Source organism: Colletotrichum destructivum, chromosome 8 (assembly GCF_034447905.1).
Source record: "Colletotrichum destructivum chromosome 8, complete sequence".
Lineage (NCBI taxonomy): Eukaryota > Fungi > Ascomycota > Sordariomycetes > Glomerellales > Glomerellaceae > Colletotrichum > Colletotrichum destructivum.
The window spans coordinates 697,027-722,325 of record NC_085903.1 but is presented as its reverse complement, the minus strand read 5'-3'; the positions used below and the strand labels follow the sequence as shown (position 1 = coordinate 722,325).

Below are 25,299 nucleotides of genomic sequence, written 5' to 3'. Positions count from 1 at the left end.
CCCTCTCTCTTCCTTTTCGCCAAGTGTCCGAGCATGAGGAGACTCTGGGAATGGTTGATGTGCAAACTCAATCGATCTTTTTTTTCCTAATCTTGGCCTCGTCGTCGAGTCATGCACATTCGAGATCCTTTCCAAGAATGGGAGGTTCGCACGGGAGCATGCAGCATGGTTTTTTTTCTCTTCCTTTCTCCATAACATCAGCCCAAAGACGCGTCCGAGCGTGTAAAACCTTTTGCCCCCCTCTGTTTTCCGACATTCTGAATGAAGATAAAAGATAAAAATAAAAATAAGTGCAAAAAGAGAGATAACGTCCCGCTGTCAAAACACAAACCTGATGCGGAGGAAACTAAGTGTCCGTACCAACAAGCTTTTTCCCGGCCCGCCACCCAGTCCAGTCCAGTCCAGCCCAGCCCAGCTCCCTCTCACATGTATGTCTGTCTGTCATTGTCTGCTTGTCTCACTTGGTGAGCGCGGACAAGCTCGCGGAAGTGCCAGGGCCAGTACACGAGCAGGGCTCTTCTTACTGGGGAGTTGGCTGCAGCAGCATCGGCGACTAAGATCAGAAGCTTGATACGCAGCCACGCTTGGCGCCAGCTAGTTTGACAGGCGGCTACCGGTGCCAGTTTAGTTGAACATGGCCACCGCCGGGAGTTAACGGGCTTTGAAGTGGCCGATGAGGTCAGCGGGAAGCTGTTGATGTGTTGCTGAGGTCAGAATCCCGGTTCAACGGGTGGCACAGCGTCGTCGATTCCTCCGTCGCGCCGCCGGGTTGGCCATGACGGGCGCCGCCGCCGGGAACATAAAGAATTACTAATCTGACGGGCTCTCTCTATCTGCGACATCTGGTGCCCAAGAGGCGGTTTTCCACAAACGGATTACAATCTTTGCCCGTACAGAGAGCTGGACATCGGGTCCGTTCATCGTTTCGCGGGAAGACTTAAATCTCCATTTGCCGTCGGGAGCGAGGCATCGGCGTACGGATTTCTAACTCCCCGGTCCTCGGCCGAGGTCCACCATCCTCAATAATCGTGGATGGACTTTGGGCCCTTGGCAACGGGAATATGCCCACTTGGATCGAAGCATGTTTATCAAAATGTCGACGGCCCTGATCAGGAACCCGCCAGTTCATTAAAGGCTAACAATTCATAACATGGAACCACACACGGTCCCCCCCCCTCCCCCCAAGGGCCAGTTCACCACCAGGTGCGGGAGGCAGCAATCCGGATCCGCCGGATCAGCGATGATAACACAACCACGAAACTGCTCTTCAGAGCTCCTCCTCCGCACCAGTGTCAGTTTCAGTGTCAGCATCTTCAATTTCCCGACACGCGAACCCTTGGCCTCCGTGGACGTTCTCGCAGAGCCACGTATTCAACACCCCGTCCCGATCCCGGCCGACGGGCTTCACGGCAAAGTCCTCCACCGTCAGGTTGCCGCACCCGCCCGCCGCCGCGCTGCACCGGAAGAAACCCGCGCTGGCCACGCCGTCCGCGACGGTGCCCCTGATTCCCCTCCAGACGACGTCCGAGATGGCGAACGTTGACGTGTCGCACGACTCGCCCGCGTGCCCGGAGTAGGACTCGCACTGCGTGATGAAGAGCGGCTCCCCGCGCGCGCCGTCGAGCGTGACGTCCTCTAGCACGATGTTGCGCGCGTACCCCGTGCCGCCGCCGCCTCCGTTGGGCGGGTAGCCGATCTGCACGCCCGTCCACGTCTTGAAGTAGCACGCCCGCAGCGTGTCGTGCAGCGTCACGTTCCGCGCGAACACGTTCTCGATGTACTCGAACTGGCCGGCGAACTGCCCGATGGACCCCATGGCGATGCCGGTGCTGCCGAAGAACTCGCTGTCGTAGACGTGGATGTTGCTCGAGTTGGCCTTGACGGCGATCGCGTCGTCCCCGTTCACCACGACCCACCGCCGGAAGGTGATGTTGTCCGAGTACATCGTGTCCGCGCCGTCCGTGTTGAGCGAGTTGTTCTCCGTGGAGGATGTGCTGTTCACGTAGATGTCCTCGAACACGAGGTTCTTCGAGTGCATGATGTTCATCGTCCACATCTGGCTTTGGACGAACCGGAGCCCCCTGACGACCGAGTTCGAGAGGCCCCAGAAGTTGACGTTCATCGGCCGCCGGGGCATGTTGGACCCCCCCTTGTTCAGGTCGTACCACACCTGACCGTTGCCGTCCAGAGTCCCGACCCCGTGGCCTTCCCATACCACGCGGTCGCCACCAAAGTGCCAGACCGTGCTCTGGTTCTGGAACCCCACGGGCATCGACACGGAGAGCCAGTAGCTGGTGTCGTTGCTCCAGAGCAGCTTGCCGCGCTGGTCGATGACCACGTCGTCCAGCTCGGTGGTCACCATGGGCGACTTGATGTGGTAGACCGGACCCGGCAGCACGACGATGCTCCTGGTCCGGCACCTGTTGTTCAACGCGGCGAGTAGCGCCGGGGCATCGTCCCCGCCGTCGGCGTCCGGCTCGAGAATGCACAACCTCCGGTCCTCCCTCCCCGCTCTCTCGACCCAGGCGCTGGGGCTCGGGATGTTCGGATCCGCCACCGCGATACGCGCGTCGACAGAGGACCGAGGGACGTCCAGTCCGAGGGCGAGGCTTGCGCCTAGCGACGCGAAGACTGCCAAGCCGCGCATGATGGATGGGTGCTAGAGCCTCGAAACCCAATCAACCGGATGAATCAAAGACTGCGGGCTTCACTGCTCGCGAACAGATGCTTGTGGAACTATCAGCAACACGTGGTCATACAAACAGACACAGATGCAAGAATAATGAGCTTGTAGCGTTTCCCCAAAGCTCGAGACGGGAAACACCCTGAGCTACTTACCGACAGCTCACATATAAAATGGAAGCCGAGCTATGTTACGCAGGTAGAGACGGAAGGTTGTTTCTGTGAAACTGCATCCTGCATCAGATGATGGAGCACTGGCGAGCACCGGGGGGGGGGGGCCTATGGTTACGACTTGCGAGTGACACGCGCCAAGTCCAGCGGGGTAATGCCCCCCCAGATCGTCCTTCGTAGCGTCCGTTCCCCCGCATCATTACGTCTCCCGGCCGCATCATGATTCGATGTTCCGACTCCCCACGTTCGGCACTTGAAAGCTTGTGCTGGGGGATACTCTTCGCGATGTTGCCTCTGGAAATAATCATCATATGTTGTACAGTCAGTCTCTTGACGAGTTTCAACGTCTGGTTCTTGACTGCTGGCAAACGTTGCGGGTTGGTCAGATGACAACCGCGATTCATTACGACCGCCAAGATTGCTGTTGTAAGTTTGATGCCGTCCATCGTATGAGGCTATGGAGGGGACCGGAGACACATCGGGCGGGGAGAGGAGTCTCGACTTTCACGGTGAAGTACCTCTGCTGATCTCGTCGTTTGCGGGCCGGAGGTATGCGGCCCTGGTCCGGGCCGGGGACCCACTCAGGTCCGGACTCTACCTCCAAGCCTCTCAATGGCACTGTTTGCCAGCTTGAGTGATTGAAGATCCCGCAGTTAATTAACACTTAGAATTGATGTAGTAATAACAAAACAGACACAAGAATCCTCACATAGACCAATGGCCCCTGAGTGTGTGCACATTGATGCAAGACATTGTCCCTAGCGAACTTATTGCGCAACTCGGCTTCACGATGTTGGGACAGTGAATGGGAGAAATCGATGGTTGCGAACCCTTAGATCTCTCAAATCCGTAAAGTCTTCATTTAGACGCCGGTCAACTAAGCAAGGGTCATAGAAATAAGAAAGACGGACCGAGATTGAAGAAGACAAGTCTTTCCCAAGGTGTTCCGGATGAAATCCTTTGCTTTCCCTGGAGTGGTCAGGGCCGCCCATAAAACTTGTGATCAACGTAGTAGGGCATATGCTGCTGACATGAAGTTCAGTCGTTTGAATATGCCACATCAGTCTCTGTGGGCTGTTGATAACGATAGCAGAAGTGATGCAGGACCATGGTCAAAACAAGTCATTGACGTGTGTGTTGCAATATACTTGGATCACCAGCGAGGCGATGGACGCAATGTGGTCATGACTTGAGAATCATCATGTTGTTCTATCTCTATGCTCGACTTCTATCTTTATCGCGGTGTTCCAGACTGCGCGTCGGCTAATCAGAGTCTCTATCCGGGATGTTCAACGAGCGACATGTAGCGATGTCCAGTAACGACAGTAACAGGATTGCAAAACAACACCGCATTTCCCACCACGGAACCTAGCACACGAAAATCTCATTGCTGCCGCAATCAGTGCGGCAAGGGTATCCGGCATAAATCCTCCAACTCTTCTTCTTCCTCTTCCACCACTTCCCACCCCCCATCGTCACGTATGTTAATCCTGCGTGGCGTGAGACTGGTCCCACTTGACCTGGCTGGCGCTCGTCGCCGGCCGACTGAGGCTGCGGGGCGGGCTCAGCCGCGGGACGTTGAAGCTTCGCCTCGGCGACAGTTTCGCATTCTTCTTGGCCTGCCGCAGGCCCGACTCGAGGTCGGGCCACCGGATCTTCTCGTCCGTCACCGTAGAGGAGTCGTCGTCGCCCATGTGGGACAGCGACTCCGTCGACAGGTTGGGCCGCGAGAAGCGGTTGAAGGCGATGAAGGTCTCCTTGTCGCCCTCGACGGCGTTCGACGGCGGCGGCACGCGGACGGACCGGCGCCGGACGGCAACGGCGTCCTCCTGGATGGGCTGCACGCCCATGTACTCGTAGATGAGGTTGAGGGCGGGGATGGAGAGCCCGTGGACGATGATAGAGAAGAGCGCGAGCCAGTAGACGACGGGCCCGATGGCTCGGAGCATGTCCGTCACCTCGTTGTCGCCGGCTGCCTCGGCGACCTTGGGGAAGAGGTGGCGGGCGTGCTCCACGTAGAACGCCGCGCCGACACCGATGGGACCGAAGTACCCCATGAACAGGGCTTCCTTCCAGTCCTTGATGGTGTTGGGCATGAGCTTGTAGGTGAGGAGGACGGCGGGGATGCGGCGGAAGGCGAGCACGAGGGCGCCGAGGCCGAACAGTCGGCCGGGGCTGATGCCTGTGATGTCCGAGTTGAACTCGCCCCAGGGTATGATGCTCCCGAGGTAGATGAAGCCGCCAAAGTTGAGGAGGACGTCGATGCTCGCGTTGACTTCGTCGTGTCGCTTTTGCGCCTCGGCCAGGTACTCGCCGTCCCAGTTGAGCGCGCTGCCGGCGACGAAGCAAGACAGAAGATCGTCGGTTCCGATGGATCCGGATGTGCCCATCATGAAGAGCTGTCGCTGCTGTTAGTCGGATGAGCTCCCCCAGGATACGCGTCTGTGACTTACACCGATCGCCGTGGGCACGAGCACGTAGCTCTCCGAGTCAATCCACTTCCTGTGTTTTGTTTTCGTCAGCTAAACTTGTCCGGAACTCGTCCAGGTGGATCTCATTATCGACAGGTTGATGACTTACTTCCTGACAGAGTATTTGAGGGCAAATCTGATCAGCGTTCCCACAACGACGCCGTAAGCGATGCTCATCAGGACAAAGTAGAGCCAAGTCTCGAGGAACCAGTTCTGTAGCGCGATGCCGACACCGCCACCCTGGCGGGCGACGTCTCCGGCACGGGGCAGGATCGCTCGGGCTACAGCTTGCGCCGCCGAAGCGTCCGCGTTCGCCTCGGAGCCCTCGGCGTGCCGCATGAGGTACGTGGCCAGCATCAGGAACGGGAAGCCGAACCCGTCGTTGGCGCCGGCCTCGGAGGAGATGATCTCGCGGAGGGAACGCCTGACAAACTTGTCGGAGAAAGGTCCCTTTGCAACGGCCTGCGACAGCACCGGGTCGGTTGAGGTGACGCAGGACGCGATGACCATGGCGCCCAGGAGCGTCACCTTGGGGATCGTTGCGAGGATACAGATGGTCGTGGCTAGCCACATGAGCGTCATGATGGGGATCATGAGCACGAGCATGTCCTTCCATCTGTTCTTCTGGTACTTTGCCGGGAGCTGGTAGCCGGCCATGACCAGTTGGATGCCGATCATCACTCTCATGACGCCCTATGATGAAAACGCGACCGGGTCAGCACACCACGAGCAAGTGATTCCGAAAATTCCATATCGGAAAGTATGGCGAGTCTGTACGCACGAGAGTGATGTCGTTGGTTTGACCCTCGACAGCCGATCCCCATCGTTCACTGTCGATGAATCTGGCCGCTATTGGACCAAGGCATATGCCCAACACGACGGCCGGCACTATGGGATAAGCAAAAGTGTCAGTCCATGAGCTGTCCCAGCTTACAAAGAATATTACTGGTCCGCAGGCAGCCACGACGGTACCATCAAACAATCGTCCAAGGATCAACTTACAGGCCTCGCCCAAGTACCACACATTCTTGATCTTCACCGAAAGGATGCCAAAGAGAATGATGAAAGCTCCTGCGTAGGAGTGAGACAGCGATTAGTCAGAGTCAACCGGGACCAAGGGCTTGGGGTACCCACCAAAGATGGCGAGCACGACATTCAGTTCGCTAGGATCGAGAGTAGGCATCTTGGCTCGCTGATTGTCTTCTTCAACTCTTCCAAGGTTTGGGAAATTCTCTTTTGTTTTTTTGCCCAGAGGCCGGTGGTACGTGTGTGACGAGGAAGGCTGCCTTGGCCGGCAAGGGCTTTGAGTTTAAGGGGGGGAGATCTCTTTAGCTACAGCTCATACGATGATTGCATAAACTGATGGAGGGGTGAAAAGGGTTGAGAGAGAGAGAGCAAGAGATATCAAGACAGACTTCGAGGGGAAGATAAAGGAAATTAGAAGGGCGTCTAGAAAAGTGAAGAAAAAATCCCGCAAAGGATGAAGTCAGGAAAGGGCAAAAACTTGAAATGACGGATTCGCTGGACGCAGACAGAGAGAGAGAGAGAGAGAGAAGGTGGGAGAGAGAAAGGCAAGCTCCTATGCCTCTTGTGGTATGACGGTCACCCGGTACCCCAGCGCAGCTGATGGATAAAATGGTCTGGTTGGGTTGGCGGCGGGAAAATAGGGCGAGTGATTCCCTTCTCAGCGCCGAGAGTCGGTCTATTTAAACCAAGTGGTGTGTTTACCGGGGGACGGCACTTGGCCTTCAACTGAACGGGGGCGCGCCTTGGCCGCAGATCGCAGGCGGGCAATGATTTTTTTTTGGAAATGGAAATGGATCACAAACGCTTCTGATTCAGGGCCAAGTACGCCCCTCGTAGATCCTGATAGGGTATTACTGCTGCCCGTGGCTATGGATGGAATCTCCGGAGAAGCACTGGCGAGAAGAGACCCCTTCCCCCCAAGTACATGCAATACGTGAAGTGTAGAGAGGGAAGGGCGGTTTCCACCTCCCTCGCTTCGTCCTTCGGAAAAAGGGCAAGAGGGCAGAGGAAACACAAATCAGAAAGAAAAAGGAGGCCAAGGACGGCGGTGTTTGATCCATCCATCCAAGATGCAACTCAGCCAGGCGAAGCGTCCTCGCTGACGAGGCGACTGGAGTGGGATCTTCAAGACTGCTGGTCAATCTCGGCCACTTGGCTGGAGATGTCTTACATCAAGCAGCCTTGTCGAGGAGGCGCTTGCCGTGCTTTCGTGTTTCCGAGACGAACATCGGTGGGGGGAGAGGGATGGTGATGGCGACGCGTCTTGGTTCTCTTGACGGAAGGCCTTGAAGATTTTGAAACCCAGCAGCCGGAAGGCGGATGAACTGCAGGAACCGCGGGAATTGCATGGACTTGGTTGACGGCGGACGACAATGGCCGGCAGCAGTACGCGTGGTTGGGGTTGGCGTGTGGTAACCGCTCCAGAGAGGAGGCCCTGACACACGTCCCTTGACGTACTGTCCTCCAGAGTGGTCGATGAGAGGGGGATGATGTCTTGGGAGGCCCGTATCTATTATGTACCAGTGTGGAGTTGAGTCGATTCTTTTGCTGGAGTGCATGAGATGTCACTAGCTAGACAAACAGAGTTAGAGTTGCTTGGCTTCAATGTCCATGACACTAGATGCTAAGACTTTCAACAATGAATTGTATTAGCTGGCGCTCCTGTGAATCTCATTGTTGCAAAGCTTGATAGCATCTTGAGACGACGTTGTTTTCCGGAATGCCAAGACCTGGGTTTGGCGGCGGAGAGCGCGCGGTGGGAGGAAGACAGGACGAAGACGAAGGGGGAACCTGGGGAGAACAGCATCCAGGAAACGAGTTCCAGGGGAGGGGGGGACGGCCAGGACTACTGGGAACGGGGTGCGACATCGCCCTCTGTGCGCAAAAAAACAAGTTGATGGTAGCTGTCAATAAGACCAAACATGCCCAGAGAAATAGAGTGGACTGCCCAGAATGGCGAGATAGGACAAGAATCTTGGTTGTCTTGGGACAAAGGTGAGTGACGGGGTATTCAGGGGGCCGCCACCGGGACAGCGGAGCGGCGATTGGATGAAATGTCGTCCAAGTATGCTTGTGGCCCGCCCTCAGACTCTCGGCGGAGGGGCCCGTATTTCGCGGCGGTGTCACCGCGGCCTCGGCGCCAAGCGGAGGAAGCGAACTGTGGGTTTTCCGCCGTGTGTGTTGGAGAGGACGGTGATGAAAAGGGAGAGGGGAGAGAAGTGGCTGGCACTCACTGGGACAGACTCGCAAGACTCCCTCCCGGCGTGATGACCGCCGCTGAGCCGGCCAAGGAAGGATTGTCTTGGACAGACATTGTCCCAGGACCCCCTTTCGCTCTTGGTGTCGTTATCTTGTTCTTGGGACCTCCTTGGCCGACAGGGATTGTTGGCTGACGTTGGGGCCACCTCGCGCTGGGCGCTTCTTGGTGAGGCTCGGCGCTTCGCGCTTGGCGGCTCAAGGTCAGGTTACTTCTTGTCATTGCCGTTTCTCGTCTTCTCCTCCTCTTCTTCTTCTTCTTCTTCGCTGCGACATGACCCGGGAAACAATTCATTGAATGTGACATGACAGGTTGCCTCGAGCTGAATTGGCGTGGTTCATGTTGTCCGGTTTTTGAGCTAGCCCTCGCTTCTCTCGCGCCTTGGGAAGCTGTGCCTCCCCTCATGACTATTATTCGGATGACTCCAAGATGTAGCTTATAATGAACGGATGGGGCAAACGTCATCAATCGGGGCTGGTAGAGATGCTCTTGGCTCGAGTGGTGAAAAGTGAAGCGACAACGAGCTCTCTGACACGCGTCTCGCTGAATGACCCTGATCATCTATGGGTAGGATGTTCATCGATCAACGAAGTACAGGTGTACATGTATAGTGCGTAGTTCGAAGCTTCCTTCTCGCCGTTGACTCTTTTCTGCAGCCGGGAGACGCGCGTGCAGAGACATGGTCGATGGCGAAACCCAAGCCTCCTGGGTTGGGATTTGTTCTGTACGAATATTACTATCTCGCTCACAGACGCATCATCTCAAACGGCCGCGGGTTTCTGACCGAGGACTTCATGGTCGATCAAGCATTCCCCAGCACGTCGCTTGTCCCCTTTGCTCACTCTCACCCGCCAACTCTTCAATATCAACCAAGGCATGTGTCTCGGGGGGGGCAGAACGGGCATCCGCCCCACCATGAGCACCACGTCACGTATAGAAAAGAACACGAATGCATACTCCACACTCCTTCTTCCAAAACCGCCTCGAACTCAAGCCCGATCTCATGTGGGGAGTTGGAAAGACTTACGACAAATCTACGACAAATCCCCGAGAGATCCTGTGTTGTGCAGTACGAAATGGCCATGGTATATCCGAATCAATCGCCCAGAGCCATGGCTGCGGATAAGATACGGAAAACATCCCCCGGTGCCAACACAAAACCTGGATCTGGATCAACCAGATTCACTGATTGCACCTGCCAGGCTTATATCTAGTGTTAAGCAGGGTTCGACGGGGAGTTTTCAAGAGCTTCCCACTTTACATAAATGATGAGCACAAAATGAGGACATGTGTTTCTGGGATGATACCGGGACTTGAAATAGGTTTCCGTACCTGCAGTTGGTGTTGGTATCGAAACAGTGGCAACTTTGAGCGATTAACAATTCGTTGAAGAACCTGCCATCTGAAACCGAGCGTTCTTTCCATTAGGCAGAGCATCGGTGCGGTCATGAAAAATTGGCCACGATACACCTGTGGAGGCCCTCTTGTCCGTCCAAAATCTCGATATTCTCTTACACTTCCCAACACCGAAGCAACCCCGTCACACCTCCGTCAAACAATGGTAAATGCAGGTAGTGATATTTCTCCATTGCCCACTGTGAGCGGCGCGGTATGCCGTCCGAGACTGGGCACTCCCAGGCGTAGCTTGCGGGATTTATGTGACTCGATGGCTTTTCCTACGCCTTCGAAAACCTGCCTCGGTCCGCCAACTTGATTCCACAGACCCGACGCTGCTGCAAGCCAAGATGTCTAAGTCGGCGGAGTCACAAGTCCAGTTCCAGGTTGACTATGGCCAAATGGAGTCGACAGCCGCTCCTGCCACCTCGCTGATGGGGGAATTCTCTTGACCGAGGAGACCGCCTTACCTACTCATATCTGTTGACAGAGATAGTCTCAATCAACAGTTCAAGGAGTCTTTGTCACTGTCAGAGTCAGGAAACAAGACGACAAATTTTTTCAAATCAACAGATTCATCGACACCATATGTTGGCCTCATCCACGCTACTGATACGATTACTCGAATCTCATCCGCTGTGAAGCTTGATCCTAAGGCCAGCTTTGGATCTCACGCGTGTTCTAGTTTAGGATTTACGACTGGAACAGCAAGAACTAGCTTATTAGACAAATGTGACGGTACTCTTCTAGTGTCCACAACTTGATGCTTGATGCTTTCGTTTTATGTAAACAGTTTGTAAAGAGCATATATAACATCTAACGTGGCAGGACAATGTCTTATTTGCTTGCCTACTCTCTTTGACAAAAACGGTGACAATGCTCGTGCTGTGTAATGTGGTGTATATATAAATAATGAGTGACAAAAAGCACTAGAAACAGAACAAGCAGCAAGTACTGAGCTTCCCAACACTCCCGGTAAAGCGCCAGGTTTTGAGGGCATTCTCTCACACATAGATGTAACAGAAAGGGCCGTTCATCGTGTCGAGCAAGTCACCCAACTTGACTTTCGGAGCATTCACCGACAGGTCAACGTCATCGTTGAGCGTGCCGTTCACCCCGACGCCCATCGGCCCAATCGTTCCGGACACCGCCTTCAAGCGCTTGTTGAGGTCCTGCATCTGCCAGATCCACCAGGTGCGGTCAATCATGGCGTGGTGGAGGAAGAAAGCTGGGTCAGCAGGGGAATTGAAAAAGTCCTAGATACGGCGTCGTCAGTATCGGATTCGTCGTACATACTCAATCGTAACGACTGCCCGGTTTAGTGTGTTGACTTACGCCGCCAGGGTCACCGGAAATGGTGAAATGCCCACCCCCGTGGACGCCAGGTTGCCCCTTTTCCATCTCGCCCTGCATCACAGTCTGGAACCAGTAGATGTCCGGGTTTTGAGTGATGAGGTCGTAGGTATGAGCCTCGCTCGTAAACTTGGACGAGTTGGGGTTGATATCGCGACGGAGGCAGCGGGGATTGTATCCCAGACCGTCTTGACGGGGGTTGGGCGGGACGTCGGTGAGGACCGGGGCTAATGGACCGAGGTTCGTCTTGAAGCTGATTGAAGTGTAAGTTACGGAAAGCCGACTTGATTTTTTTTGGAAACCACGCACTCTTTGAACGGCCCGCTCATGATGCAGCCTCCCCCGTTAGCCGGCTGGATGGTCAGAGTGCCGAACGGGACTCCCGGATGAGGGACATAGGACCCGTCGCCAGACATGCTTGTCTCATTGCCGTTGAAAACCGGAGAGCTCAGGGGATCGGAGGCATAGTATGGCCAGTGTTCATACTGCAAGCCGATGTCAACTTAAAACTACGGGGCGTTACTCGAACGATAAGACGGACCGGTTGGTAACCCTTGTACCCGCATTCTTCCCTCAGTGCTTTCTCGTATGCCCAGACGTAGTATCGATGCCATGACAAGAAGTTGGCCTGCAGATGGTCAGCAACCTCATCTTTTTACCCAAGCATTGCGGGGTCTAACCGTTGCGTGGATGCTCATGGTTTGCTGGATGTGGGTGGCTACGAAATCGTCGTAACGACTTCTTGCGCCGGGAACAACCGATGGGGAGTATTTCGGCGGCTTCGACGCGAGACACTTCACAGCCGAGATGTAACTAAGTCTCTCGTCGAGCGTGAGTGAAGACCTGGGTCATCTGTCATAAATACGATTCCTATTTCCTCGGAACTTGGTGAGCCTACCACTCCTTTCGCTTGACGGCGTTTTTGAGCGTGCAACGAGACTTTGGCGGATGGCGAGCCAGATGCGCCTTGAGCTTCCTCATGCCAGCATCTTGTAGCCGATCAACTCTGTCTCTCGGGTACGGGCCAGCAAGAGCCAGGGTGAACAAAAGTACGAGGACGCCAATGGTTAGAAAGCTAGAAGAAGCCATGTTGGTTTCAAAAGACTAAGCCGTCGCAGAGACGATTGCTTGCGTGGTGATTCAACCCTAGTCGATTTGAAAAAATAACAAACAACCAAATTTCAAGAAGAAGAAAAAAAAAAGCAGTACAGATGGGAAACCAGTCGTCTTATGCTAGAAAAATTTATGGGAAAACTCGACGACCTGAACAACCGTTGAAAAAGTGATGGCATTGCATCTGCAGCGAATGTCTGGTGTAACCGGCCATGTGTGTCGCCGGACCGGGGCAAACGGCCATGCTTCCAATTGGATAGTCTAGAACAAAGGGGCGAACCTATCATACACCGGGGGAATGAAATGATGCCTCGAAACCGATGCGGGCTATAGTGTTCTCGTACGCTAGTCGGGGCTGGCCAAACGGTGTGTGTAAGCATCATGCAGACGGTGAACATGGTTCTGCAGGTAAGCACCTCATAAGTCCTCTGCATCTTTTCATCCTCGTTCGAGTGACCGTGATTTCCCTGCTGTATGCGACGCGAGCGCTGGTTTGATGTGACCTTTACTCATGCCTCTGCAGACGCACGCGACATCGTTCCAATATCGTATGCATTCGGGGGTCAAGGATATGTCACCAACCGCTTAGATATCTACATTGGGCCAAAGAAGCCGCCACATCAACTTTTAGATGCACGTTGTGTGTATTACTGTCAAGGAAGGCATTCAATTGCTGTCACGGGAAATGCCAGGTGCAGCTGCTACATCACAGATGTGCCCCCTGTTGAGTGACCGTTTCTGAGCTAAATACCTTTTCTCTATGCGTCAAGTCCTGTTGTATATCACAAGATGTCCATGTATCAACAGAGCCTAGATGGACTACGATGTCGTGCAGTCGCGTTAAATGGCTGGACCTCAACGTTACTGTCGGCGAGCGATCTTCTCCCTCCCAGATCACAAGCAGGAGGAGAAAATTCCCGTCACCATGTCCATAACGGCTGCCCCTGAGTTCGAGTGGATGCTCATACATCTGGTTGTTGGGCTGGGTTTCCGAAGCAAGGTAAGGCTGGAAGGACGATGTTTTGAAGCTGCATTTGCCCCATTGACGAGTATTAACCCTCGTTTCTTTTTAGTCAGTCTTCGGGATTAGAGAGATACAGTATACTAAAGAGGCAGTTTCCGTTTTCTTCCAATAAATCTTGCTCCTACACAACTTACTCCTAAGGTCGTTGAGAACCTTGGTCACTCGGCGAGCGCTTCATGGAACACACCACCAAGGTCGTCGAAAACCTTGTAGCAGGCCTTCTTGACACATTAAGTAAAAGCTCGACATTCAAACAAGGCACTTAGGTCAAAATTTTCGGCGCTTGAGATGGCTGAGTACTACCTGACGTTGGCAGGGTCAGTCAGGTGAGAAATGCTGTGTTGGCTGGAGAGAACCAGGGAGTCGAGTGTCTTCACTCCTCCTCCTCCCCTAAGCCTACGATGACCAACCCGATCTGAAGACCAGCAGGAGCATACTTCCCAGCTTCCTCCAGCATTTTTGCTACCTCCTGTAGGATGCTACCGTGCAAATTTCGTGACCGGGTGGTTTTCGTACTGGCACTCTTTTGATCCCAGCCGTTCGGGTTCGATTCGTCCAATAACCCCAGTGATGTCTCCATTTTGCTCCAAAACCACGATATGGTTTTTCAAGGTGATGAGATTGGAACCTAGAATATAGAGAAAAGTTTAACACTGTATGAGTCCTGGTAGCACGAAGGGTGGAAAATTATCCAACCCTCAAAAAACTACAAAAAATACAAAAAGAATTCCACGCCTACATATATAGAGTCCTCAGACCCTTTGATGTTGTTAGCATCTGAAAGCTAAGCTTTGTACACTGTGTCATCACTGGGGCTGTATCCCACTGTGTTGGAATCATTTGACACATTTTGACATGATATAGCCATGTCCTATATGCAGAGGGAGAAAGTGACGCTTCTGGCGCTTGTCGAGAGAAGCAGGGTTGGACAGGTTCTGGCCGGCAAGGAGGGTTGGCGATTTGTCGAGGAAGGTCGGGTGATTCCAATCTTTCGAACGTTAACTCTTTCCCGGGAGAGAACACAACGACCACCGTCACATTTGGAGAACAGTGATGAAAAGTATCGACCAGGGAGCAGCTTCCTTTATTAATGGAGGAAACCATAAGACTCCCAGGATTGCAATTCTGAGTTCTCGATATTTCGTTTCATCCTTCATGCCTTTTCCTGTTCCCTCCTCCTATTTTCCATACCCCAAGAAGAAGACCATCTTAAGAATTCCCAAGAACCAGGCTCGAGTAGGGAACAATAACACAAAATAGCTTGCGGCTGATTAATAGGGACTTGACTGCCCAAGTCATGTTGATGATGTTGTTCATATTGATTGATGTGTTGCAGGGAAAGTCTTACTTTCATGCAGATTAAGAAAAGCGCTAGAGAAATATAAAGACTGGATTGAATATTGACTAGAGGACTAGAATGAGCAGTAATGACGCTGGCTATTGTTTTTACGCATGGTTTCAGTCAGCGAGTTCGTCAGACCCATCTTCCATTTGCTAAACTTTTGCATCACCTTCGACTGATATTGGCCCATGCTTGCGGAACCGAACCAATCTTTCAAGTTCAATCCTCGATGCTATGAACCTGCTAAGGGTGACAAAAATATCGTTCGATGGCATCACACATCAATCCATCCGTATTGCGCACATTATGTTTCATTGCTTCCTTAACTCTCCAAGTTGAAGGAGAGGGTGAGATATTTCCATAAACACTCATAGCTCTGGAAAAGATTGATTCGCTTGAGTTATTCCCTCCTAATCATGCCTAAAGCAGTTTCACATGCTATTTATCTACCTCTTTCCGAGCCGGGGGGCTGACCAACCACCACGTCATGACACCGAGTCCAACAGCAAGGGAGAGCCCGGCAGCGAGGAACCCCCCCTTAGCACCGGTTAATGAGGAATACCAGCTTTGAGAAGAATCGGGCTGCTCTAAAAGTGATTCGCAATCTTCGCGGAGTAGACGCTGGTGCTGCTCCTGGCTGGGACTCTGTTTCGGACTTGGCTGCGACTCCGGCTCCGGATCGGGAAACCATACTTGGCCGGCCGCCACACAGGCCGCGCGTCTATTCCGATAGTCCTTGAAGGTTTTCGTCAGAAAAGAAGGTCTTGACGTCGTTGGAGCCGCGTCTTACCTGGAGACACTCCATTATGTCGCCAACAACATGGTGAGCTGTTTCTGAGGCGACACCCTGGGAGATGAGGGAGCCGAAGATGTGATTTGGGTGCAGCGAGTGAAGCTCGGCGCCATTCCACTGACAGACGAAGGTTTTGGGCCCGTCTTTTAGTTGGACGTTGCGGTTCTGGAGGTGCTCGAGCAGCCACTGCCGCACCCTGGAGGAAGTGGCGTACTCGCTTGGGACGTTGGATTTGAGTGTCTTGAGGTGGGGACTTGTCATTGTCATCGTGGGTTTTGCTTCGTGCGGGACAGATGCAGCGACTTTGTTTCTGATGTTGAGGATAGTTCTATGATTGCTGAGCGCCTGGGATGTTCCTTGCGGCGGTGTTATGAAGGGAGGGTGGTCAGTTTTGCTTTGGGCAGACATCGCCAGATGCCGTTGTGCCTAAGTGTGACTAAGTGGATAGTTTCAAACCGCAGGCGAGAAACGGTTTGGCCGAATGAGCAGGATGCAGCCCCGTATGCGGTGAGTGGGAGAACAGCTCACCGCCATGTCGAGTTGAGCCTCTCACAGCCATTTGCGATGCGCTCAACTCCGCCGTTGCGCATTCGGCCCCGGTTCTGCCCACCCACGCCGCGCCACACATCTAGCGGTTTTTGTTTCAGGCTACCGCTTCTCACTAGAGGCAGGGCTTTTCTCTCTTTTTCATCGCCGCGGCACAACTGATTCCGGCTCGGCTGTCGGGGGACTGAACAGGTCACTGCGATGCGGGCCGTGGGCGGGTCCGCGTCCCGGGCACACGGCGTCCGAGACTCGGAGCAATGCACGGCGAGAATCCCTTGGATTTTACATCGCTTGGTATCAATCCATACACAGTCACAAGTGGTGACCTTGCCTGCCATTCGCGAATTTGTAACCATGATTCCCTGGCATGTTAAAGCCATTGGGTCAATTAGGGTCAAGTGCGTGTGTTGTTGTTGTTGTTGTTGTTGTTGTTGTTGCAATTGTCTTTTCTGAGTTTCTATTCTCACATACGACCAGCTGCTTCTATCTGTTTAACTGGCCTTTATCAGGACTGATTCAGGCTCCCTAAGGCGTCTACAGAACCTATCACTTAAGATAAACCCTTCAGCAAGTCATCACAGCTGCTAAGCAACTCGCTAAACTTGGCTAATTTCTTCCATTTCTGATAGCCTTTATATGCATGTCGCCTCTAAGCTGATGAGTATTACTACTCTCTTCATACGTCCTCTTGCCAGAATGGTAGACTGTCAGCCTTGAAAGACATGGGACTTGGCTGCTGGGCTGCGGATGCCAATTGACAATGGCTGACAATAACCACACTGACTTTATTGAAACGCCTAACGGCGAAATGGTACCAGTTTAAAAATCTCCCTTCATCAACTGGCTGAGCCTATCTGAGGTGCCTGAAGATCCCCCAATATAGTGAGTAGGCCGGTCCGGTACTTGTTGTCCCATACCGTAGCTTCGACTCCGGTATTCTGAGAAACCGATCTCCCATTTTGTCTTTCACTAGCCTTAACCTCAAGAAGTCTATCTCGGCATCTGATGATTGAGATGCCTTGTAGAGAAACGCAACATTTTGCAACGCTTGATATGGACACATTAAGAAAGGTCAATCACGACGCACATAGGATTGAATAGAAAAAAGGGTGACGTAAGGTTTTCCGCACTGTACTCATCAAGCTTAAGGCCAATTTTCTCAAGAGTTTCCAACTGCTCGGAGTCTCCGTCTTCGGCGTTTTCTCTCATAACACGAAAGTTAAGCCCGTATGATCTCCGATTCGTGTCCTTCGAGTCTCGGTCTTCGGCTCATATCTCTCTCAAGACCTCTTCTTGCTCATGAATCTCTGCCTGAACTCGCAAAGAATTCAACATGTTCAGTTGATCGAATTTACGGAAGATGATAATCTGCTGGGCTTTGGCGAACAGTTCTTACCAACCGTCATGGCATGAAGGGCAGTCTGAATTAAAAGTTTGGCCAAAAATGCTAACCTTGAAATTTCACACAGCCTTACCAAATTACACGGCTTCGTGTTTGACTGGCACAAAATATCATTCCTACCCATTGTAATAGATTTGTTTCTGTTCATCCATTGGCAATAGTGATGCAACTATTTTGCTCCCAAACATAGGAAGATATGCAAGTAAATCTTTCAAAACCAGACAATATGAAAAGGAAATCCAGCAAACTTTTTTATACACGTTGAACTTTAGTAGCAAGACACAAGACAAACGGATAAGCTCGTAAGATGGAGAGAAATCCCAAAAGTACAAAAAGGCTACTCCCCGGCTTGGGTTAATGTCTCCAAGATAGTTCAGCACCTGCGTGCTAGGATGGAGTCAGACTTGTCTCATCATTGAGACTATGCCGAAAAGCATTTGACATGATTTGACATGATGCTATCATCAACGTTTCTCTTTGTGATGGGAGAAAGCAGGTGGCACTGCAGGCTTTCCTTGAGGGGGGTCATGATGGTCCAGAGAGTTTTGGTGAAAATACCAACCACGAAGCAGAACTCTTCCTTCACAGCGGAATTGTAAGACTTCCATGGTAGTGGTTCTGGGCCCTGGTGTCCAAGTTGACTTTTGAACCTCTGCTTTTCTTTCTTTCTTTCTTTCTTTACTATAATATCCAGCGACCATCTGATAACCAACCTGGGAGATGGAGACAACCCACATTACTATGAATCATATATTTCAGTGGCTGTCCAAAGATTCCAGGTTGTTGTTCAAGCCAAAGGACTAGAAGGAGGTGGCCTAGCCAAGAAGTCGGGGGGCACTTTTTAGTAAAGGAACACTGCCTTCATCACCGGGACGACCGTATTGTGTTGGGCTCTCTGCCAGAGTTTTCCTTTTAAAGCCCATCTCTTCTCATCAAGGAAGGGAAAAATGCATGATGTGAGCAGTGATTATGAAAGCACCTCTCTATGGTAAGCGATACCCTTGATATGTCGTAGGAAAGAGTTAGGCCTGGTTTCTGGTCCAATTTAAGTGACGAAGTCATGGGAGAGGGGGAACTCGAAGGGGAAGACTAGGATCAGAACCGACAGTAAACCGACATGGTGTCGGTTCCTTGGTCTTTGGTGCGATATACTCCCTTCCAAGAGTACTTTGATCCTTAAGAACGACCATGCGAAGCCTTGGTCGCTCAACACGTTCATCGATGAACTGGATACTCTTCCCGCCTCGCTCGATACTCTTCATGGCGCTCCCGTGTGAATGAGAATCATGAACCTTCCGTAGATAAGAAGACGTCCCAGCTCAAAGGGACCACAGCGTGTCCTGAAAACCCTACGGCGTCTTCCACTTCGACACGTCCCCATCTAGACAGCGAGACCGGCCAAGCATCCGTGGCTCGACGACACGTCGGCTCTCTTGCCTTTTGCTGTGATACCCTTCGCACGACGGCAAGGAGCCACATCTGATACACCCAATGCACCACCGCGCGCCCGTCAGACCGTGGTGCCACCCTGCGGCGAATGATATCATCGACGCCCGAGCAAACGGGATGGACGAACCCGAGCCGTGCCGTGCCGTCAGAAAAGTCCATGGTTCTCGACACCCTTCTATCCGTGTTGGATTCGGAAATTTCCCATGCTCGCCGCGTCGACGGTTCGAGGAGGGGGAGAGCCGCATATCCGACCGCCTATCAGCCATCGCCTATCGGTGATCTATGCGACGCGAGCTGGCGTGTCGGACGGCGACATGCCACGTACAGCGCACACGTGTAAATCCCCGGGTGAAGTCGCACCACGGTCGACACTCTGCTCCGAATTTATCCGTCTTTCCTGGCTTTCGTCATGCGATTCGGGCTTTCCAGATCACCCACAACACTCTGGCCCGAAGTAGGGACGCGGGGACAAGACTCTGACATTGGATTACCAGCCCGCCCCCTCCAGCCTTACCGGCACTTCTGCCAGGCCCCGCTGGCATGGTCTCCCCGCCTTGGAGAATATTGTCCGCTCGTGCAGCTGCGGGCATCTTCCCTGCCAGCGATGTCGAGGTTGGGACGATCGCCGGTTTTGACAGCTCAGCGGATAGGCGCAGGCTCTACCCCGGGAGAGCGGGAAAGTTTATGTTGCCGATGACGGCAGTGTGTTCTATCTGTGGCTGGTGGATGGGGCCAAGACTCGGGATGCTGTGGTTGGGGGCTATGCTCTTTCGTACTTTGCTCGTGGGATCAATAAGCGCTTCCCCTCACCTTTGAGTGTTGTGGTGGTTTGCCCTCCTGCTCTGATCAGCTGTAGTTGGCAGATGCCGCTTTCGCCCTACGGCGACCACTGAAACAATCGAGTAGTCTCCTGGGATGATAAGATCATACGCGTCTTGTGAACTAGGTGGGTTGAGCCGTCGACCCGTGTCAGGTCAATGTGGGCAACTCCCTCTGCGTCTAGTTGGGACAGGGCCCGAACCTGCAAAGAATATGTCCAGGAAGTAGTCCTTTAAGAAAATCCACAAAAGGAAATCCGGTTACGAAACTTGGGTCTGCATCTGGAATGTTACGATGTAGGGATGAGAAGTCATCGATAGGTAGAGGCAGAGAGAGAGAGATGTGGTAAGTCGATGATGGTCACAGCAAAGAAGACCGTATGGACGCGAATCTTGGAGCATCCGATACCGTAGTGATACAGCAAGATAACAACCAGTGTACAATGCGTGACTCCAGCTAACTTGGACGACGTGTTGGAGACTCCCCGCCCACCAGAAGACATGCTCAAAGGATTCGCCGAGATGCATGATCCCTCGCCTTCTTTCTGCTTTGCTTTCGTTCATAAACAGACATGGGAGCACATTTTTTCGCATCCCCGTACCTGGACTGCTCTACTGATCCAGGTCCCATACCCTGAGCATCGAGGCCTCGAAAGAGCAGGACTTTCAGCATCGATAAACAAGTCAACCTCCAGCCACCGTCAGACAACTCGGCCAGCAAACCCCAAACTTAACCCACAAATCTCCTACCGACATGCCGGTCACGGCCAATCCTCACTCTCCCCTGCGAATGCAGAAGCCTCCGACAACAGCTTTAGCTCGACTTCCTCCTAACCCACACAGCCACACCACCAGCCAACAACACCACAACCATTATCAGCAAGACCGGTCAGCTGACGCCCGGTTCCACCTATCGTTGGCGACCTGCGGGCGTGTGCGTCTGTGCATCTAAACCCCCCGTCCCCCCCCTTTGGTCGTCCCAACCCGGCGCGGGACAGCAGCGCATGCACGGATGAAACCCCCATCATGCGTTGTGTGGGGGGTCCTCGAGACTTCTCCAGCTCTGCCGAGCTCATCCCTGCCTCGTCCCTATCGGATAGGAACGGACAGGATGAATGGATTGATTGGGAAAGAATCAGTTGCGACCCTCGTCGCTTACGGACGTGAATCATGCCCGGGTGGTTTTTTTTTCTCTTGACTGGATAGTTACTCTGGATATCCTCCAGATTGTACGAAGTATTCCCTGTCCAAAGAGTCAGACCCCACATCGACAACGTCACGAGAGCGTCTTTTAAATCACTCAAGTGATCTACACAAAGAAGGAGGTTTTTCAAGTATGGATGTCCGGGAAATCAAGCATTTCAGTTCGTTATTTGCCGTATCTCATCAAAGCAAATACAAAAAAACAACTATCACACCGCGAGAATGAAGAAGAAAAAAACGTTTCCAAAAAAAAGAAAAACTAGATTCTCTCCATCTCAAATGCAGTTCTCCAAAGTAAACCCGCCGGGAAAGGGTTTGTTGACGAAACCTCACCCCACCCTGCCTTTCCTCTCCTGCGTGGATGCCGATGCCGTTCTCCACAGCAAAAAGAGAAAAGAGAGAGCAAAGATTTCCCCATCCAGGCAGATTTACTGAGGATACTCAAACAACCGTACCCAGCAAGGTCCGGAATCCACTGCCAAGTCAAAACATCCTCTAAAACCCCCCTTTTCCACCCGAAGAACGACGGATCCAAATGTTTCGGCTGGAGGGCACACAGCTCGGCGGTCTTCAGAAGGTTGGCCAGTCTGGCGAGCGAGCCTCTTTCGGAGGACGGCGGATATTTAACGGCGCGGAAACGTCATGCTGGATTTAGTGCTGTTGGGATAAGAGAGTCAGTTTCCGGCGTGTTCTCGCAGACATGTCCTCGGGGTGCTTCTTACGGAGCAGGAGCCGCAGGAGCAGGCGGAGCAGGAGCCGGCGCAGCTGGCGCCGCACGAGGAGCAGGAGCTATGTCGAGAATGTCAGTAATGGGATATACATCAAACAGTATGCAGCTGCGGGAGTCCCGTAAATCGTGAAGCTCACAGGAAGCGGCTTCACGAGGACCCGAAACTCTCCAGTGGGACAACAGCTGAGATGGCGTTGAACTCACCAGGGTGCCATTTTGATAGTTGTTGGGGTAAGCGAAAAAGCTTGAGTGTTTTGTTTGTAGTTTGAGAGATTTAGATTGAAGCTGATGAAGTCGGATGAGGAGAAGAAAAGAGTCGATGCCAACGAGAGATATCCCGCAGTTTATATAGCCATTGACCCGTCGTCGAAGAAGGCATCCTCCTTCCCCCCACCATGTCAGTCAGCCGAAAATCAGGCGGCTATCTGATCAGACGGTGGGTTTTGATTCGAGGTTACGTGGAGGGCGACGGGCATGGCCGGAGAAGGGGTGTGCCATGTCCCCCATCCCTCCCTTACGACAAGGCCGGAGAAGCAGACCGCGAATGCCGCGCGAGCTTCGTCTAGAGGGGATGAATGATAGCATGGGAGGGGATTGAGACGCGAAGCTGACAAGACCGGGTTGGCTGTCTGAGATGGGCGTATCAGGCTGGCCACTCTTCACCCCATCACACACGTATCCGATCCACAATAGCTCCTCCATGCGTCTCCCCTAAAGAGACGAGTTGGAGAAGCTCGTTGTGGAAGCGGGGTCTGGGACCGAGTCTATGGGTGCAAGCAAGCAAAGCAAGCTTCGAGACGTGTGGTTGGGTGGGTGGTGGCGTGGAGCAGGGTGTCTCCCTTCTCAAAGACGGCGACCTGGGATGTTGTGATTGGAGCACATGCGGCGGGGCAGGGCACCCATACAGTCGTGGATTCGATGCTCGTAGCAAGCCTGCGGCAGGGCGGCGGGACAGGTTGTGGATGGAGCGGCGTGCATAGATGCCGTGGTCGCGTGAACGGGTAGCCTGGAGAGGGGCGGCAGCGGATGCTCGAGGCGAGCCTGAAGGGATTGTCGACATTGACTGGACGAGAAGTGTCCGAACAGGGTCGCCCTGCCCCATCGTCGGTCAGACGTTCGGTCCTAGTAGGAGGCAGCGTGGGAGGGTGTGGACAGAGCTCGCCGGTATGGGTTTTGGTGTGAAGAGTATTATCGCATGGGCCAAGGATGGGAACAATACACGCACGGGGTGGGCCTGGACTGCCTTTGGAAGAGGAGGGTAGGGAAGAGGACGGACAAGACCAAACAAATGGAGAAACTCGACGGCGGTGTTGCTCGTCGTGGTTGGGCGCACAATGTAGTGCGTGGTGTAGTGTATGTACCCGTTGGCGTACATATATGCATGACAATGTATGTAGGACGACGGAGAGGGAAAATCTGCTTGTGATGCGCTTGGCGGCGGCACCCGCGCGAAACAGAGTTTGTGCTATCCCACACCAAGGACCTCAGGTGATGCGACCCGGCCATACCCGTATTGGCCAGAGCCGGGGCCTGACTGACTAACAAGTTGAGCCAGCGAGGCGTCCGCCTGCTTACTAGGTAGCATCGTACCAAAGGGCAGACAACGTGAATGGTAATATGAGGAGAGAGATAGAGTATCAGAGAAAAGGAGTATCAGACAAACCGACGATTAATGAGACCACACGAGATGACCTTGTCATCTACGGCGGCAATGATGAGAGAGAGAGAGAGAAAAGAGAAAAGGCCTCATCAAAACGGGGGACGACGCAGGGAGACGGAGTCTCACCAAAGAGAAGATAGGCAGGCTCTGGCCTAAGACCCCAGTCTTGTCCATGCTCCGCCCTCCTTCAACTTGGATGGAGGGGCAGAGGCATCAAAAGAACCTTGTGAGGGGGGGGGTAGAGAGAGAGAGGGAGAGAGAGAGACAGTCCGGTGAAGGAAAAATTCGCTATCAGGGGTTGCGCGAACAAAGAAAAGCGATAACTGTTAGCTAACAGGGCGCGGGTTATCCAATCATCTCAGACGCAGCCGCCGGCGTCGATGAGGGATGGGACACCTCGCGATGGAGCAGGTTTGCACCCAATCAGCCAGTGGCCTCTGGGCTCAAGGTGATGGGGGCGGAGGTAAAAAGAAGGACGGGGGGGATGGAAGAGGTGAGAAAGGAGAGAAACGGAGAGGAACGTGAGACTGTGGCTCGATTACCGTGGGGGGCTTCTCGCCGTCCTTGCATAGCTAGATGCGCCGGTCTCCGGTCAGAGGAACAAACCATCAAACGTTGAGACATCAGATATCAGGAGAGAAAAGGAAGAGAGTCGGGACTCGTACTGTGTTGCAGCAAGTCTCTTTTCGTTTCCTTTGTCTCTCTTCTCCTTCTCGTTCTCCTCCTCTTTCTGATCCTTTTTTGTTTTTCAGTCTACGCAACTCGGGTCTTGCGTCCGTATGCTCCTTCGGCCAGCCAACGTTAGTGGTTACCGAGCCGGTTCAACTTGGATGCTTCGTTCGTGTCCAGATAGTTGTCTGATGAAGAGATGGCGAAGAGGTGAGTACACGGGATAGGGAGACAGGACAGACGGGCGTCTTTATATGTTGCTCGCCAGCTCCGTCCCGTCAGCCAGGAGCGCCCATCTCGGAATGGCGGTGGAAGGGAGAAGAGGGCAGGCAGCATGGCTCATCCCCAGAAGAGAGGAGCATCCGCTGGCCGAAATTGTCTCATCGACACCCCGAGCGGTCCATCAGCATCCGTGGACCGTGGCCGTGGCCCGTCGTCGACACTCAATCCTGTGCCATGCCGCCTGACCAGTGACCCGACGTGTGTGCTGGCTATCTTGCGCAAGAAAACCGCCGGTATCGCGGGAGCGATGGTTGTGGAGGAGGCGAGGATGCACTGGCTGGGACGCATTTTGTCTGCGAGGAGAGACCATCAAGGTTGGCCATCCGGGTTCCTGAGACATACCTGATTCGGCTCTTATCAATGCAGGCCATCAGGGTTCTCGACTGAACAGCGCCGCCCTCTTCCTCTTCCTCTGAACAATATCCCTACCCAAGCAGTCCAAGCCGTCCAAACAGTCTGCTGTGCCCGGATGATCAGTCGTCCTCTTCTTCCAAAGATCGACTGTGAAGGGGAGGGGGGTTGTGGCCGGATCGAGATAGGTCGGGAGGTTGTCCAACATGGTGATATTCGAATGCCCGACCGTTCTATGTCGGAAGATCTTCTAGCTAACTGTTAGTTAGATCAAAAACCAAGCTATCTAACCTTGGAGGGAAAAGTCGAGTGAGACCTGACTGTATGTCCGTCGATGCCTCCAATTGCGCCTGTCAATGAGACGAGAGTGTGGGCTGAAGAGGTGAGGGTGTGAGGCCACCGATAGCCCGGCGAGTCTTTCACGTCGTCGACTTGCGTTGGCTAATGGCGGATGGGAAAATTCGACGTCACCTGCCCGCGAAGGCAAACTGGACACAGCCTTTCCCATCCAAAACTCTCGCGGGATGCTCTTGAAGACTTGGTGACGATGCGAATCGTCAGA

At 53.3% G+C, this 25,299-nt stretch overlaps 4 protein-coding genes across 4 annotated transcripts; all 4 read right to left on the bottom strand.

Moving 5' to 3' along the window:
* Positions 1-1,186: 1,186 nt before the first annotated feature.
* On the bottom strand, positions 1,187-3,344 carry CDEST_12076 (Putative glycoside hydrolase, family 28, pectin lyase/virulence factor). The gene has a single exon (XM_062928232.1). The coding sequence runs from the start codon at positions 2,645-2,647 to the stop codon at positions 1,268-1,270; it is 1,380 nt and encodes a 459-aa protein (XP_062784283.1). The 5' UTR covers positions 2,648-3,344; the 3' UTR covers positions 1,187-1,267.
* Positions 3,345-4,337: 993 nt separating this feature from the next.
* Positions 4,338-6,507, bottom strand: CDEST_12075 (uncharacterized protein; the record flags this gene model as incomplete). Its single annotated transcript, XM_062928231.1, has 6 exons — positions 4,338-5,252; positions 5,307-5,355; positions 5,434-6,017; positions 6,106-6,212; positions 6,327-6,395; positions 6,459-6,507. 6 exons carry the CDS (start codon positions 6,505-6,507, stop codon positions 4,338-4,340), a joined length of 1,773 nt encoding a protein of 590 aa, XP_062784282.1.
* Positions 6,508-11,006: 4,499 nt separating this feature from the next.
* CDEST_12074 (Putative tyrosinase copper-binding domain, di-copper centre-containing domain superfamily) lies at positions 11,007-12,444 on the bottom strand (the record flags this gene model as incomplete). Its single annotated transcript, XM_062928230.1, has 6 exons — positions 11,007-11,258; positions 11,338-11,608; positions 11,665-11,840; positions 11,897-11,983; positions 12,036-12,198; positions 12,254-12,444. 6 exons carry the CDS (start codon positions 12,442-12,444, stop codon positions 11,007-11,009), a joined length of 1,140 nt encoding a protein of 379 aa, XP_062784281.1.
* A 2,683-nt stretch (positions 12,445-15,127) lies between these two features.
* On the bottom strand, positions 15,128-16,058 carry CDEST_12073 (uncharacterized protein). The gene is made up of 2 exons (XM_062928229.1): positions 15,625-16,058; positions 15,128-15,569 (listed from the first exon to the last, which is right to left on the bottom strand). The coding sequence occupies exons 1-2, from the start codon at positions 16,033-16,035 to the stop codon at positions 15,273-15,275; spliced, it is 708 nt and encodes a 235-aa protein (XP_062784280.1). The 5' UTR covers positions 16,036-16,058; the 3' UTR covers positions 15,128-15,272.
* Positions 16,059-25,299: the final 9,241 nt, after the last annotated feature.